This window comes from Lycorma delicatula, chromosome 1, assembly GCF_047948215.1.
Source record: "Lycorma delicatula isolate Av1 chromosome 1, ASM4794821v1, whole genome shotgun sequence".
In the NCBI taxonomy this organism is placed as follows: domain Eukaryota; kingdom Metazoa; phylum Arthropoda; class Insecta; order Hemiptera; family Fulgoridae; genus Lycorma; species Lycorma delicatula.
In genome coordinates, this window is record NC_134455.1 from 114199488 (window position 1) to 114215655 (window position 16168).

General features: G+C 33.6%; 1 protein-coding gene across 5 annotated transcripts in view; it reads right to left on the minus strand.

Annotated features, from left to right (window-relative positions):
• Nucleotides 1–16168, minus strand: part of hpo (serine/threonine-protein kinase hippo) — a 161920-nt gene that overhangs the window by 124046 nt on the left and 21706 nt on the right. For 2 of the 5 annotated variants that reach the window (XR_012755626.1, XM_075359471.1), the window contains exon 1: nucleotides 4630–5243. The exons of 1 other annotated variant lie outside the window; for it this stretch is intronic. Coding sequence is in view for 3 of the 4 variants with exons in the window: in XM_075359471.1 (XP_075215586.1) it covers nucleotides 4630–4835 (206 nt within the window). In the remaining variant the exon portion in view is untranslated. Of the gene's footprint in view, nucleotides 1–4629; nucleotides 5244–16168 lie in introns of those variants that run through there. 2 more of the 5 variants (XM_075359450.1, XM_075359441.1) reach the window with 2 other exon arrangements.

Below are 16168 nucleotides of genomic sequence, written 5' to 3' on the forward strand. Positions count from 1 at the left end.
TATTTTATTTATACATTGTCTATGTATGTATTTTTGTAATCACACTGCATTAATGTCATACGAATAAATAAACCGAACTTTTATAAAATTTTCGGAATCTGTATTTGTATGTAAATTGTAATGAATATATTTATTATTTTATTTACTCATATATGACAGCTGAGTTAATAAAAGTATTAAATACTGCATTTTCATAATCGGGTGGAAATTGATTATCCAAGTTTAACATTTACTTAATCTTTAAGATTGACCGTTAGATTGCCACATTCAAAATGTTCCATACAAGACATTTGGTCCATACAAGACAAAATGTTCCATACAAGACATCCTCACAATGGAGGATGTTCCCATCCTCCATTGTGTGTAAAGGTGAGGATTTGACATCCTCACCTTTACACACAATGGAGGATCAAAGTTAAAACGATTTAAATCCTTTGAATATCAAAATTGTAATACATTTTTTAGTTCTTTGTACAAAGCACAGGAAGTATTGTGATCGCGAAAAATTTCGGTTTTCAAATCACAACGGAAATATCCATTATGGCTATCCCTGAATCCATTTTGACTAGTTACAGCGTGACGTCTATTCGTACGTATGTATTTCTCATAAATAAAAAACTATTAGCCGTAGGATGTTGAAATTTTGGATTTAGGATTTGTTACATCTAGTTGTGCATCTCCCTTTTTGATTGCAATCAACTGAACCAAATGTGTCCAAAAAAGCCCAAAAGAATTGGATTTTGGACTTTTTCTTAACTGCGGTAATAAGCCCTCGTTGAGAGATTTTCAACGATATATATATATGGTACTTATTTTCATTAGTTTCAGAGTTATAGCCAAATACAATTTTAATTAATTAAATATTTGGATCTTACTAGGGGAAGAAGGCATATCGGTTCCAATCCGACTTCTCCTTTTTTTAATTTAAATATATTGAATTAATAAATTATTAACCTCTGTAAAAAAAATAAAATATAATAAATAATAATAAAAAAAAGGTATGAAAAAATATCAAGTTATTAATGAAATAAAATTTTATGTACTTTTCATTTAAAGAAAAAAAGTGTATTTGTAATTTAATAGGCGTATAAGGAAGTCATGTGGTGTCCATATCAGATGTCTTAAATTCACCTAATAAACGATAAAAAAAGGTAGGAACCTTTGAAAACATTTTTTACATTTGATACCAACATTAATACAACTAATCAGATTTATTTCCGTTACAAATTTTGATTTTGTATAAAACAGCAAATTGTACAAACCATAACCTCATAAATGCACAGCATTATTACTCTTTTTATTAGATGAATGAGTTTAAATATTTAAACTGCGCTCTAAAAATAAAACTGTAAAGCTACGGAAACCTACCTCTAACTCCTAAAACTCACGATCTGTACATACAAACAAGAGGAATAAAGGCGGAAATTTTCAAAAACTTAATTTACAATGGTCTATTATTACTAAATTAGAATCATACTAAATTAAATTGAATTGTACAATTATCTACGTAAAAAAGCAATGTATATAACAGATTAAATGTTAATTTTGAAAATGTTTTTCTAAGATTTTGTTATCTGTGGTATGACTTTCCGTTCCTCTTTAAATTCGCTTTAAAAATTTAACACACAGATATTAAAAATGTAAAATTAAAACAACCCACGACTATAAACTAAGTAAAGAAATAAAAATAAAATAACGGAATTAAAATTCAGAAGTCATAATTTATTGTCTTAAGACATAATTAGACTTCATTCAATTTTAAGGACGTTACGCTTAAAACAACTTCCGTCGTAAACAAATAAAAAAATTTCCTGCAATAAGAGTCCAGATAATTTACTATCATGTACATGTTACATTTTAATTAAATCTGATGTCGAATAACAGATTATAGTTTTTGAGAATGTCAGACGATTCAACAAGGAAAACAGAATAAAAAAGAGACAGAGAATAAGGATCTCCTGTCAGAAGATAAAGCGTGGAAGTAATCGATTGACGTTATGGAAATTTTCAGACAACTAGTACAACTTTTATTTAAGGAGCCCATTGGCAGGTGCATTTCTACTTCATCTTTCTTATTATAGTCACATACGTTATTGTTACATCCCTGGGGTGTTAGGTCAGTATATATTCTTAATTAGAATTTAGTAACAGAATGATAATGACAGTATCGAGAATCGTAAATGTTAACTGATCTCGTCAGCCCTAAGCTGTCCATTTCCTGCACGGGTAAGCAAGCGCTAATTTACTGCATCACTTAGTCACACAATAGGGTAAAAATTACTAACTCAGCATAAATAATAAATAGTGGGATGAAACACGTTAAAAATAAAGAAAAACTCAACAGGTTAAGCAACAAAACTTAATCAGAATTCATAAAGCTTAAGTAATTATGAAAACATTATTGTTAATAAAACGGGGAAATAATCACAGTATATAACATGTACCAACATCCAGTCCAATCCGGTGATCCTACAACACTTCGCATTTTTGAAGAAACAACGATGTTAACTTTGAATCGCGAAGAATTAATTATTTAACGGATAAATGTAACTGCAGTAAACGTAAAATTTAAAGATGTCAAGATATAGACCGGTATGGAGCGAGTGCGTTGTTGACAAACACACATCGCGCAGCTCTTCAGCGCCAGTTGATATGCAAATTTAAGTTCATTATTATTTAAGAATAAAATCGCAGAGGAAGGATTGGTAACGAATTATTGATGATTTCTTCCTAATTGACTGTACACCTTCTACTTTCTTGTACGAAATAAAAGAGGTATTGTGATCGCGAAAAATTTCGATTTTCATATTTCAACGGAAATATCTATTTTGACTAGTTTCGGCGTGACGTCTGTACGACGTACGTATGTACTATCTCGCATAACTTAAAAAACCATTAGCCGTAGAATGTTGAAATTTTGGATTTAGGACTGTTGTAAGATCTAGATTTGCACCTCCTCCTTTGATTGCAATCGAATTGACCTAAGGTGTCCAACAAAGCCCAAAATCCAAAACATTTGGATTTTTAAATTTTTTTTAATGCACTAATAAGTCCTCATTGAGAGCTTTTCAATGATATATCATAAGTGGAACTTATTTCATTGGTCCAGAGTTATGGCTCAATGAAACTTTAATTAATGAAATATTTGGATCTTACAAAGTGACGGGTTCGAATCAGACTTCATCTCCTTTTTTTAATTTAAATATATTGACTTATTAACAATTATTAATCTCAGATTAACCTCATGACCACTTGATATGTTTACCTCAGATTGTAAAAAAAATTACGATAAATAATAATTCAATAATAATAAAAAAAAAATATCAGAAGTTACTAATGAAATAAAATTTGATGTACTCTTCATTAAAAAAAAAAAATGTTTATATGTAATTTAATAGGCGTATAAGGAAGTCATATGGGTATGCACATCAAATTTTTTCAAATTTATTAAAGATACCAAAAGAACCAAAAGAAAGGATGTGCATTTAAATAAGTTTGTGAAATTCTTATTGTAATGTTAAATTTATGATTCTAAAAATTTTGTTTTTTTATACATAGGTAAGATGATTATATAAAAAATATTATGAGTGCGTATTTGTACATTATATATATAATAATAATTAATAAAGAGAAGATAGCCTAGTACAAATTCACTTAAAATATGTAGAAAAGTCTAATGAAAATTCATTAACTTGCATAGTTTTTTTTTCATTAATTTTTATTTAATTACGGGAAGTTTAAATTTTACTTTTTTGTTATTTTCAATTAGATTAATTTCCGTTGTAAGCGTTTACTTCAATGATTTAATATTATTAATGATGACATAATAATTACATATTATTAAAAATAAAATGTAATACTTTTAACACGAAAATGAAAATAGGAAAAATAATAATAATAAATAGTTTTTACAGACGATTAAAGTATTAAAAAAAAACCAAAAAAACACGATTAAAATTTTAATTTGCGTTAAAATTGTGCTACAGACAGGATTTGTACCAAATTTACTCCTTGTAATATTTTCAAAACTGTAATTAATTAAGGAGTAATAAAATATTAGTAATTATTTGGGAAGCTTTAATGATAATTTGTAAATAAGGTTGATGGGGAATCAACAATGCGTCACGAAAAAGAACTAGATGATTTGTAGGACGTGATGTTTGGGGCTCTTAATAGTCGAAATTAACCGCCTTCATCGGCCGTTTGATTTGATGACTATAAATCTATTAAGTTTACGTTTGAAACCGACGTAAACAAACGTATTACTCAGGAATTAGCAAACTATAGAAAATTCGTAGCGCGGCACATCCCAATATTAAATTATATATTTTTCAACGTAATTTTATTAAAAATTTGTATTTTTTATCGCTATCTATTTATACAACGACAAAAACGCGGAATAAATTTAAGGAAGTATATACGGCTATGTATATACGTATATATACTATATACGGCTAAAAAATTAAAAAATTGCGGTAAAGAAAAAGAAATAAGAGATTCATCAGGTCTTTCGCATAATTCATCAAGACAAAGTTTTGCAGAACTTTTAAGTTTGCAATGTATTATAAATATGAATTTTCTTCCCTATTATATAACAATACAAATAATAAATAATTATACGTATCATACCCGGAGCTGTCGATGTCTAGAGAAGCAGTAATAGCAGATATCTTGACTTCATTATTATTTAACTCTTTATCTGAATTATTACAACCCATTAAACGTTTAATACGACGAGCATGACATGTTTTACAGCTAATTGTGGGTGCATCGTCACCGAATATACCACCTTTTTTAAATACGAGCAATCGACCACCAGTAGTTTCTGTTTCCATAACTAATGCTAAATAAAAATCACACAACACTGCTTAACGAATTACATATAAGAACAAGCCATCCCCAACACAAAAAAGCATTCGAAGGTGAAATTTAAAAAAAAAAGATTATTCCGCGGCTTCCGGTTAAAAATATCGGCGAAAATGACAGAAAAATTAAATTTAAAGGAACAATTATATTATTTACAACAGATCACATAACCGATTAAATCATCCGAAATAAATAACAAAAACACTTAAATCAAATCGGCGAATGTGCACTTCTATGAAAATCTTTTTGAAGTTAACTGTATCGCAGATATTATAAATACATTTCACATAATACCATCTTATAGGCTAAAAATCACACGGCACGATACATAAACCGCGATTAAAAAAGAAAGAAAACGTTCAACACACATCAAAAGACACAGGAGACACAGACAAGAATAGTAACAAATACGAACGTGAAAAGAGAAGTACAGGAAAAAAGGAGACAAAGTTAAGAAGTAAAGTTACTTCCCTTTAGTTTGTTGCGCTCTTGCCAACGTTTGCGTCAATTGGAAAGATACCAAAAAATCACGCGCGCTCACATCACACACACACACAACAAAACGCAGCTCAGCGACCTCACAATTAAGGAATAAAAAACAACCGATTATGCAATAACTGTAAAACAAATAAACGAAATAATCATATGAATAATGAAATTTTAAAAGACCAAGGGAGAATATACTCGGGTAAAAATCAAAATTGGTACGGTAATCTGCGTACTTTTTTAAAGCTAAAATATTTTATTTTAAATAAAAAAGGATCGATCAAATAAAAGCAGTGCCAACGTTATCTGTTGCAAATACGTCTTTCATAAAATACACGATCACCTTTATGATTTTTTATTTATAGAACAGACACATTTAAATAGATGCAAGTTGATCGCAAACAAAATTATATTTATTAAGATTAAACAGCTTTACAAAAATGTGAAAGTAGAAGCTCGAATATGTAAATAAAATAATAATTTACTATTATTAATTATATTATTTAAAACGAGGAAGAAATACCAAATCGGTACGCACACATTGTAGTCTTCAGAGGCAATGGTTATCTGGCTGTCAAGTTAACTGACTACGTCTTGATATCGGCATACATTTCCCCTAACTCGGGGACGATTAACTTCCCTGTATTTAAAGACGAGTTGGAAGAATTCATCAGAAGATGCCGTAAACCCATAATATTAATGGGGGACCTCAACTTAGAAAGCCGTGAATTGGGAGGCAGGGTATCGACAGGACGTGGATATTCCATGGCCAACATGTTCGCGGCGGTAAGACTCGTTGCATACAACAAAGGTCGTGATCCCAGATGGTCGGGGGAGAGGTTTGATTGTAGATGTAACGATGGCATCGGAAAGAATAATACCGATGATTAATGACTGGCAGGTGCGGCAGGAAGAGTTCTCCACCGACCATAATGCTAACACGTTCGTGGTTGAATGTGCCCGGTCAGGATATGCCAGAACCACCCGCTGGAAGCCCACGGAGCGTGGGCCAGAGACATGGCCGATGAGGTCTCGAACAGGTTTAAAGGAAACACTCAAATAACTCCGGAAAGGATCTCAGAGTATATGCAAAATGTCTGTAGACGCGTCGGACAACAACACGGACCGGGCAGACGTCGAGTCTATTAGTGATAGTCCCCTGTAATAGCAGAAAAAAGCTGCAGCACTCGTTGCGAGGAGGAGAATGCAACGGGACTCACGAAGAAATGGAAGGGTGGACGAGAGAATGAGGGAAGAATATCGCAATGGAAGAGGGGCATTGACTGCTGCGATTAGGGATGCTAAGCTTAAGGCTTGGGAGGGGCTTATCGCTGAGCTTGATGCAGACCTGTGGGGGAGCGCCTTCAAGATGGTGATGGATAGATTCGATAGGCCAGTTCCCCCCCTCTCTGGCGAGGTTCACCATAGAGGAACTGAAGAGTGCGGCGAATACGTTACATCTAAATAAGAGTCCGGGGCCGGAATTTGTATCCGGCAAAATAGTTAAGGAGATAGTGGCTCGGCATCCCTGGACTTTGCTCAATCCGTTTAATCTAGCTCTTGAGAATACATGCTTTCCAAATTGCTGGAAAGAAGCCCGATTAGTCTTAGTACTAAAGAAGAAAGGCACAGATCAAGACGGTCTCATACAGGCCAGTACGCTTATTGAGCACAATCAGAAAATTATTTGAACGGTTGATCGTTGAAAGACTACGGGCGGAACTGGGGGTGATGGGCGGATTATCACCTAAACAGTACGGCTGCGTGAAGGGGAGGTCTACGGTCGAAGCGTTGAAATACGTGTTCAGCTGGTTAGCAGATAGAACGGGTGGTTCCTGGCGTCGAAGGAGGACCCAGCTTGCGGTCCTCCTAGACGTCAGGAACGCCTTCGGTATCCTCCCCTGATCCGTGATAAATGAGGCGTTGAGAGGGAACTTTAGTGATTACCTCAGCAGTATCATAAACTCCTACTTGCACCACAGGAGAATGCATGTTAGTAAATAAGAAGGAGATTTTCCAGTGGAAATATTCGAAATAGTTCCACAGGGGTCGGTCATTGGGCCATTCCTGTGGAACTTAGCATTTGACGGTGTCCTGAAGATGGAGTTCGAAGGTGACGTGGAACTCGTAGCTTATGCAGACGACTTAGTTCTTTAGTTGCTGGAAGGGCAGAGCAGGAAGTGGAAGATCACGTTGCTGCTGCGAGAGATAAAATACAGAGATGGCTAGCGGAGAGAGGACTAACATTGGCGCCAACGAAGTCCTCAGCGATAGCTCTTACTGGTAGAAGAATCAGAGACATAATGGTCAGAATAGGCGATACTGTCATCCTCGCGTCTAGATCTGTTAAATATTTAGGCGAGTGGTTGCAGACTAGCAGATTACATGCTGAAAACTTGATAGTTACCGAACGAGCTGAAACAGTGATTAGCAAACCAGGTAGGCTAATGAACAACCATCAGAGACCACGTTCATCAAGGAGGAGGTTAATATTAACGGTTGCGATGCCTATAATATATTACGCGATCCCGGCTTGGGCCGAGGCTTTTGAAAGAAAGAGGTATCTTGGGCGAGTAGCAGCACTGCAGCAGTGAGTGAATATACATATTGTATTCGCATACAAAACGGTGTCTAAAAACGCTGTTGAAGTGATAGCGGGGGTGCCCCCTCTGGGCCTCCATGTCCTCATGTTGAGGAGAGTACATGGCGGTCTATCAAGAAGTGAAGCTCGCAGACAGATGTTGTAAGAGGGGCGAACACAGTGGGACACGTCAAGAACAGATAGCTGGACTAAGACTTATCTCCCAGGTCGGTTATGTAGGTTAATAGGTGTCAAGGGGAGGTAGATTTCGATCTCTCGCAGCTATTAACTGGCCACGTAGAGTTTGTAGCCTACTTCCATCGGTTCGGCAGAAGAATGAATGTCGCTATTGTAGTGGCATTGATACTGTTGAACATTCTATATACTTGTGCTGTAGATGGGAAGAAGTAAGGCAAGCTCTTGGAGAGTATAGACTGACTCCGAGGAATACGATTGAGTTCATGTTACGGGGTTAAGGTGAATCGGATGCTGTTGTAACCACGGTCAAGAGGTTTATAAAGACCAAAGAATATGGCACCCCAGGAAATGGGATGGGGCGTAGTCTCGAGCTAGGGACTCACAGGGGCAGTTCTGCTCATGACAGGGCGGTTTGCTGAGGTGGGCCGCCCTTGATGACTGACCGGAGAGATCCTCTGAGTTCGTGGGAAAATAAAAGACCGAAACCCGGCTGGATCCCTCCCTTGGAAAGGAGGGTACAATTAGAGACAATGGGAACATAAAAGACCGAGTCCCGGGAGGTTAGAGGCGTGGCAACCACTGAGGATACGCAAGACTTACCGAAATGATATTCAACAATGCAAGTGATACTATCGCTGTTCCATTACAAAGATCGGCTACGTAATGATTAACATCTATTCTCATAAATGCAACTTAACTGGTGTTCCTTCCATCACTGATGATTTACATGCGTCCAAGACGGTAAGAAAGATTACGACATATAGTATAAAGCAACGAATATCTTTTTGTAATGAAACAACGCATTATAAAACAGTGTTTTAACCCGATATAATATAAGAAAACATAAAATATATAAAAAATAAAAATAAGTTATAACGCAAAATTATGATGTTCAACTGAGCAACTTCAGAAAAATTAAACCCGAATTTCTAATTTATGAAAGCGGTTTTTACCAACAAATATAAATTTTGGTTACTAGAGAACTGAATCCATTCCTAATACCAATTTTGTACAAAGAACAAATAGTATACTATAACATGATAGCGATCAATTATTTCAATAAAATACTGAGCTTTTTTTAAATATTTATTAGTTTTTCGTAAATGTTTTTATTTTATCAGCGTTTAAAAATAACCGGATAAAGTTTGCAGCAAATTGTCGACTAGTATTCATGGATGAATGGAATGACAAGAAGGCCCTTCCATTCCTTTACCCATATTTCACAATTACCGTCATGTATTGATTACCTTTCTAAAAATTACCTTTCTCTTGGCGGTACAGAACTATTTTTTTTTTTTTTTTACATTATTTCAAATATCATCTTCTCCAGTTCCCCGTGTAATTTTCCGCTAAACTGATATCTTGATGGCAGCCGTGAATTAAAGAGGACCACCTCCATATCCCAATTTACAATATCGATACGCCATATACCTAAAGCACTACAAAATTTTATGGTAAAACGTTCCCGATTCGAGAAATATTTATTAAGGAAAATAGATACACGCGTAATTGGGTTCGACAATTTTTGATTTTCGGATTAAGGACTCAAAACGTAGAGAAATGTAAAATACACAATACAAAAATCTGACTTCAGTTTACTACACTGCATGGAGTTTACATTATATTAAATTACATGCAGAATAATAATAGGTAACATAAATACATCTTATAACGTATTTTTTTTTGTCTTCAGTCCTTTGACTGGTTTGATGAAGCTCCCCAAAATTCCCTATCTAGTGTCAGTCGTTTCATTTCGGTATACCTCATCCATTCTACATCCCTTACATGTTTTAAATATTCCAAATGTTGCCTGCCTGGACAATTTTTCCCTTCTACCTGTTCTTCCAATATTAAACTGACTATTCCAGGATGTCTTAATGTGTGGCCTATAAGTCTGTCTCTTCTTTTAACTATATTTTTCCAAATGAAAAATTCTTCATCAATTCTTCTTCATCAATTTTCCACAACATCTCTTCATTTATCACTTTATCCACCCATCTGATTTTTAACATTCTTCTGTAGCAACAACATTTCAAAAGCGTTTAATCTTTTCTTCTCAAGAACTCTAATCGTCCAATTTTCACTTCCATATAAAGCTGGGTTCCTAACATATACTTCCAAAAATACTTTCCTGATGTTTCAATTAATTTTTGATGAAAGCAAATTAAATTTCTGACTGAAAGGTCGTTTTGCCTGTGCTATTCAGCATTTTATGTCACTACTGCATCGTCCATCTTTAGTAATTCTACTTCCCAAACAGCAAAATTCTTCTACCTCCGTAATCTTTTCTCTTCCTATTTTTATATTCAGTAGTCCATCTGCACTATTTATATTACATTCCATTACTTTCGTTTTGTTCTTGTTTATTTTCATGCGGTAGTTCTTGCGTAGGACTTCAACCATGCCATTCATCGTTTCTTCTAAATCTTTTTTACTCTCGGCAAGAACTACTATATCATCGACAAATCGAAACATGTTTATCTTTTCACCTTGTACTGTTGACTCAGGGTCTACTACATTGTTCTTCATCATTAACTCCTAGTTCTATGTAAAGATTAAAAACTAACAGGGATAGGAAACATTCTGGTCACACTCCCTTTTTTTATTACGGCTTATTTCTTACGTTTTTCGATCATTACTGTTGCAGTTTGGTTCCTGTAAATGCTAGCAATTGTTCTATCTCTATACTTGAACCCTCAATTTTTTAAAATGCTTAACATTTTATTTCAGTTTACGTTATCAAACGACTTTTCTTAGTTTATAAATGCCATGTAAGTTGGTTTGTTTTTATTTAATCTTCCTTCTACTACTAATCAGAGTGCTAATACTGCTTCCCTTATTCCCATACTTTTCCTGAAACCAAATTGATCTTCTCCTAACATTTCTTTCACGCTCCTCTCAATTCTTCTGTTCAGAATTCTAGTTAAAATTGTTGATGCATGTGTAGTTAAGCTAATTGTTCTGTATTCTTCACATTTATCTACTCATGCTTTCCTTGGTATCATAACAATAACACTCTTTTTGAAGTCTGACAGAACTTCCCCTTTTTCAAAAATATTACACACCAGTTCGTGTCTATCTACTGCTTCCTAATCTGCACTGCGTAGTAATTCTGCAGGTATCCCGCCTATCCCAAGAGCATTCCTCCCATTTCCAATTCTTTTATTGCTCAATTAAATTCAGATCTCAGTATTGTATCTCCCTTTTCATCCTCTTCAACTTCCTCTATAACATCGGTTTCTAATTCATTTCCTCCGTACAACAGTTCAATAAATTCCACCCACTTATCGACCGTTTCTTTCGTATTATAAATTGGTGTACCATCTTTATTTAACATATTATTAGATTTTAACTTACATACCACAAAATTATTCTTAATTTTTGCGTATTATCCGTCTATTTTACCAATGTTCATTTCTCTTTCCACTTCTGAACACTTCTCTTTAATTCATTCTTCTTTCGTTTATAGCATTTCTTAATTGTCGATAGGTTCTTTTACCTTCTTTATCATTAGCATTATTATACTTTCTACGCTCATCCATCAACTGCAATATATCCTCCCACATCCAAGGTTTTCTACCAGTTCTCTTTGTTCCGCCTAAGTTCGCTTCTGCTGATTTAAAATCTCCTTTAAAACTCTCCCATTCTTCTATATTTTCTACCTAATCTTTTTTACGCAGACCTCTTGCGATGTCCTCCTCAATCTTTTTTACGTCCTCTTCCTCAAGCTTCTCTAAATTCCACCGATTCATCTGGCACCTTTTTTCAGGAATTTAAACTCCAATCTACATTTAATTATCACTAAATTACGATCGCTATCAATGTCTCCTCCTGGATATGCTTTGCAGTCGACGAGTTGATTTCTAAATCTTTGCTTAACCATGATATAATGATACCTGCAGTATCGCTCGGCTTTTTCCATGTGTATATTTTCCTATTACGATTGCATGACGTATATGAATAGTAAATTAGTTAAATTATCTTTTTTCTTAGGATTTTATATGAGAGGGAGCCGTAGTATTATTGATGTTTTTTTTATGCTTAATCACTCCCTTCTTAGATATGACGCTATTTTACGCTAAGAGTTTTCTGACAAAATAATCAGCGTTACCGTTACAAATCAGAGGACTTACTGCAGGGTCATTTTAAACTCGTGTGTACCTATAGGTTATTCCTATAGTTGGATATTCCCAACCACCTGGATATAAATTAACGAATCGATCATTTATACACATGCAAATAAGAGAAATTTAATCAAAAGGTCAGGTTGCGACACAAATAACACCAGAAATAAACTACATAGATCTCAAACACAACATCAGTATCTTTTATTGGTAATGTAACAGATATGATTACACTCGTAATAAGATCAATAATGGATATTAGTTACATATGTTAAATTCCAGTGTTTTGATAATGGATAATGTGAATGACATATATAGATTTATGTTGTATATATGCAGTATTCATATCCATATTTAAAAAAAAAGTTAAAGTGGACTTTAAAAGTGGAAGCATTTTTCTTTGTTGCCTGTATGGAAACCGCTATGGAAATTTACCTTTACCTTTATGGAAAAATTGTTAAATACAGTAGCATAATTTACAACTGAAATTGTAATGTAAAATTGTGACATTCATTAATTACTAATTGTATATTTTATACAATTTTAATTAATTTGTTATTATTTCATGACACTTATAATGCTCACGTCTTATGAAAAATTATTATATTAATAAATAATTGTTTAGTTAAGATTAAAAAAAGAATAGACCTATGTACTAAGTGGTCCCTTGCACCTTTCACCCTAGAAATCTGCTAGTAAATATTCCATCTAATAACCGACAGCAAAGACATACAGTAGATAGGTCTACAAAGCTGATATGCATTTTTATAAACAATAGTTTAAAAAAAATATATATAGATAAATACTAAAATAAAGGCCCTGTAACTGTTACAGTATAGATCTATTTCCGAGTTCGCTGGATTTTCTGTACATGTATTTTTTTGTCAAAATAAGTTTACTAATTCAAATTCATATTTATTAAATAGTTTATTAATTCAAAATTGTTGGATGTAGCTTTAAATACCAAATATTAAAAAAAAAAACAACAAAAACAGTCGCGGTTTGAAAACTTGTTTACATTAAACATTAGAAACTGATTAAAACTTTTACTTTCCCGTTTAGGTAGCGCTAATCTATAACTCTAGAAGGGACAGTATTTTAATCGGTCCAATTTGGGCATATGTGGTTTTCACCGGATCTTGAAGGTTTGACACCTAAGGAACTCAAAAAACCGGATGGGTTGAGGCTGTAGAGCAAGGTCACCCTTAGTTTCTCGTGATTTCGTCTAATTAAGGTCATATTTTTCTTAGGTACATTAGGAAACAATTAAAAAAAAAAACAATATTTGCAAAAGTCCTTTTTTACAAAATAGCATTCCCCACCCACCAAAAAAGCTCTATACTAGTGGCTAAGTGGGCATACTGCATCAATAGTACCCCCCAATGTCACCACAATAAACGCTAGTGTCGCAGTCCGCCATCTTGGAATTTCCCTTTTCCTCGTCCTCTTCTACCGGGAAATTTGAATTCCACAGGACTGCCAACCAAATTATTTTTTACAATAAAACGTAATTATTTATTTTATTTAGTTAATATTTTAAAAGTTGGTAGCACTGACGTACAACTGTTGTAGTCGTCTGCTATATTGTGCTCACAGGTGAGCGGTATAATTAAATAAATGAATAATATTTAAAGTGTAAAAAAGTAACTCGGTCTGGCTGGGTCTCGAAATCGATCGCCCGGTTGACTCGGTATCTGGTGCGTTACGCCTCGCCGCTGCAGAAGTCTGCCGACCATACAAGCGACATTTTTTCTGTAAGTTATGAAATTACATTAGTTTACTTAGTGCCGACCGTCGGAAAAATGGAAAAGCTCCATAAAATAAAAAAAAGGAGGATTAGAAAGTAAATAATAAGGATAAAATCTGAATAAAATCAAAAGTTAAATTTGGTGTGCTCTTAAACAGCTGTTGTAAGGATTTAATCCGTTCATTTTTCTGGCTTACGACCAAACTGCAACTAGCGATATATTTGTTTTTTTAAAAATATCAGATCTACAAATAAGGTGGATTTCTGGAAAACTTTTGATTATACAATCTGATTTTAAAGAAGATAAATAATCACTCCTGTTTTTAAATAAGCAGAAAGAAAAATTGGGCAAGAGACCGCATTTATAGTTTTATAATCGTATTATTATTCGACAGTGATAATAAAATATTAGGAACGTATTCATACAATGCATCAAAATTCTATTCAAATAAAGTAAAACGAAAAAATTACAAACGTTTAAATAGGCAGATTAGTTTAGATAAGAAACTTAACGGCCTGATAAAACTCAAATACGGCATGCAACTAGGGCAGGAAATGAAATACAATTACACAATATGCACATGGAAATACAACACATTCACAGAGTTCTTTTCTTAACATTGAACACAGTCGATTAAAAGGGCATTGTTAGATAAAAGAAAAAGTTAGCATTGTTAATTTCACATCGATGCTAATAAAACTCCCCTCTCTTAAACGGTTTATACAGGCAATAGATTCTTCGTTCGACACGATAGCAGCACGTACATACATACATACATAAGTATGTTGCATTCATAAAAACATCTTCATGACCGACGAACATTAAAAAATATAAAGAACATTCACGTTTAGGGTTTATTATCCTTTGTAACAAATTTAAAAAATAAACATTACATATGTACGATTAACTCCAGAACAAGTCTGATGGGATTCTACAAATTTTAATAATCTTACAATTAAAAAAGAAAAAGAAATTAATTAACAAAACAACTTAAAAAAAAAGCTAAGTCGTTATACTTTCCTGACATTGACTATTTATTCTTATATATGAAAAAAACAATGATGCATAAAAAAAATTTATATTTTTAAGTATGGATCGGCTCCCCACCTCCAATATTGCCCCCAAAGTTTTTTCTTTTTTTTTTGTTCCTTGCACTACTACTATACTTAGGGTGATAAAAAAAATCTCGTTAAAAATATATAAAAAATCTTTTTTATATATTTAGAAAAAGCTATCTAGCTTTTTCGATTTTTGGGGAGGGGAGAATTTGGGAGCAATTATTTTTTTAAACGGCGAGTAAGTATGTACGCATGTACTGAGCTTAATATAAAAGTAGGTTTATGTTTGCAAAATTTTGAAAAAAATTGATCCCAAACTTTTACCGACAAATTGCGGATATACACCAGTCTGAGTGTCAAATTTAATCAAAATCGGTTAATCTAGTCAAAAGTTATTAAGCGTTAAACATGGCAACATAAGAACGTACACACATGTGTACATGTGTAAGTCAGAACATTACCGCCCCATTTTTGTGTTTTGAAGTCCCTGAATCATGTGAAACGTCAAGAAATACAAAAGAAACCCACACCCCATTTTTTAATTGATTACCATTCTTCCTTCTTGCAGGACAGTTCTAGAGATATGATACCAAAAAAGTAAAAATAAATTATAAATACGACTTCCAATTAATAACAAAATAATTATTTCAAAGTAAACTCCAACGTGAAAATTGTAATGAAAATTTAGTCATTTACTGACACTATCCTGGTGTAAATAAGCTTCATTAAAAATATTAAAATCACTGCGAGTTTAAAAATAAATAGAGCCAAATATTATTTAACATTACATGGCTAGAAAGAATGAAAGAGTTTGAAAATGAATAGAATCAGGGAAAATTCAGCGGTCATAATAAAATAAGAAAAAATCAAATTCCTGCACAAACCCATTTGTGATACTTTAAATATGTCGGGTAGTTGTCCGGAATCATCAAACTATTACATAAATCTCCAAGTTTGTTTGTTACTCAATCATTGCACCGATTTCTATGAATCTTTCTTTAATTTTTTTTTATAAATGGGCTACAAAAAACCCGCAAGCTGAATTTCAAGTCGCATCTAGAGCTGCCGAGCTGAAGATCAAACAAATGAGCATCGAACGGCTACAAG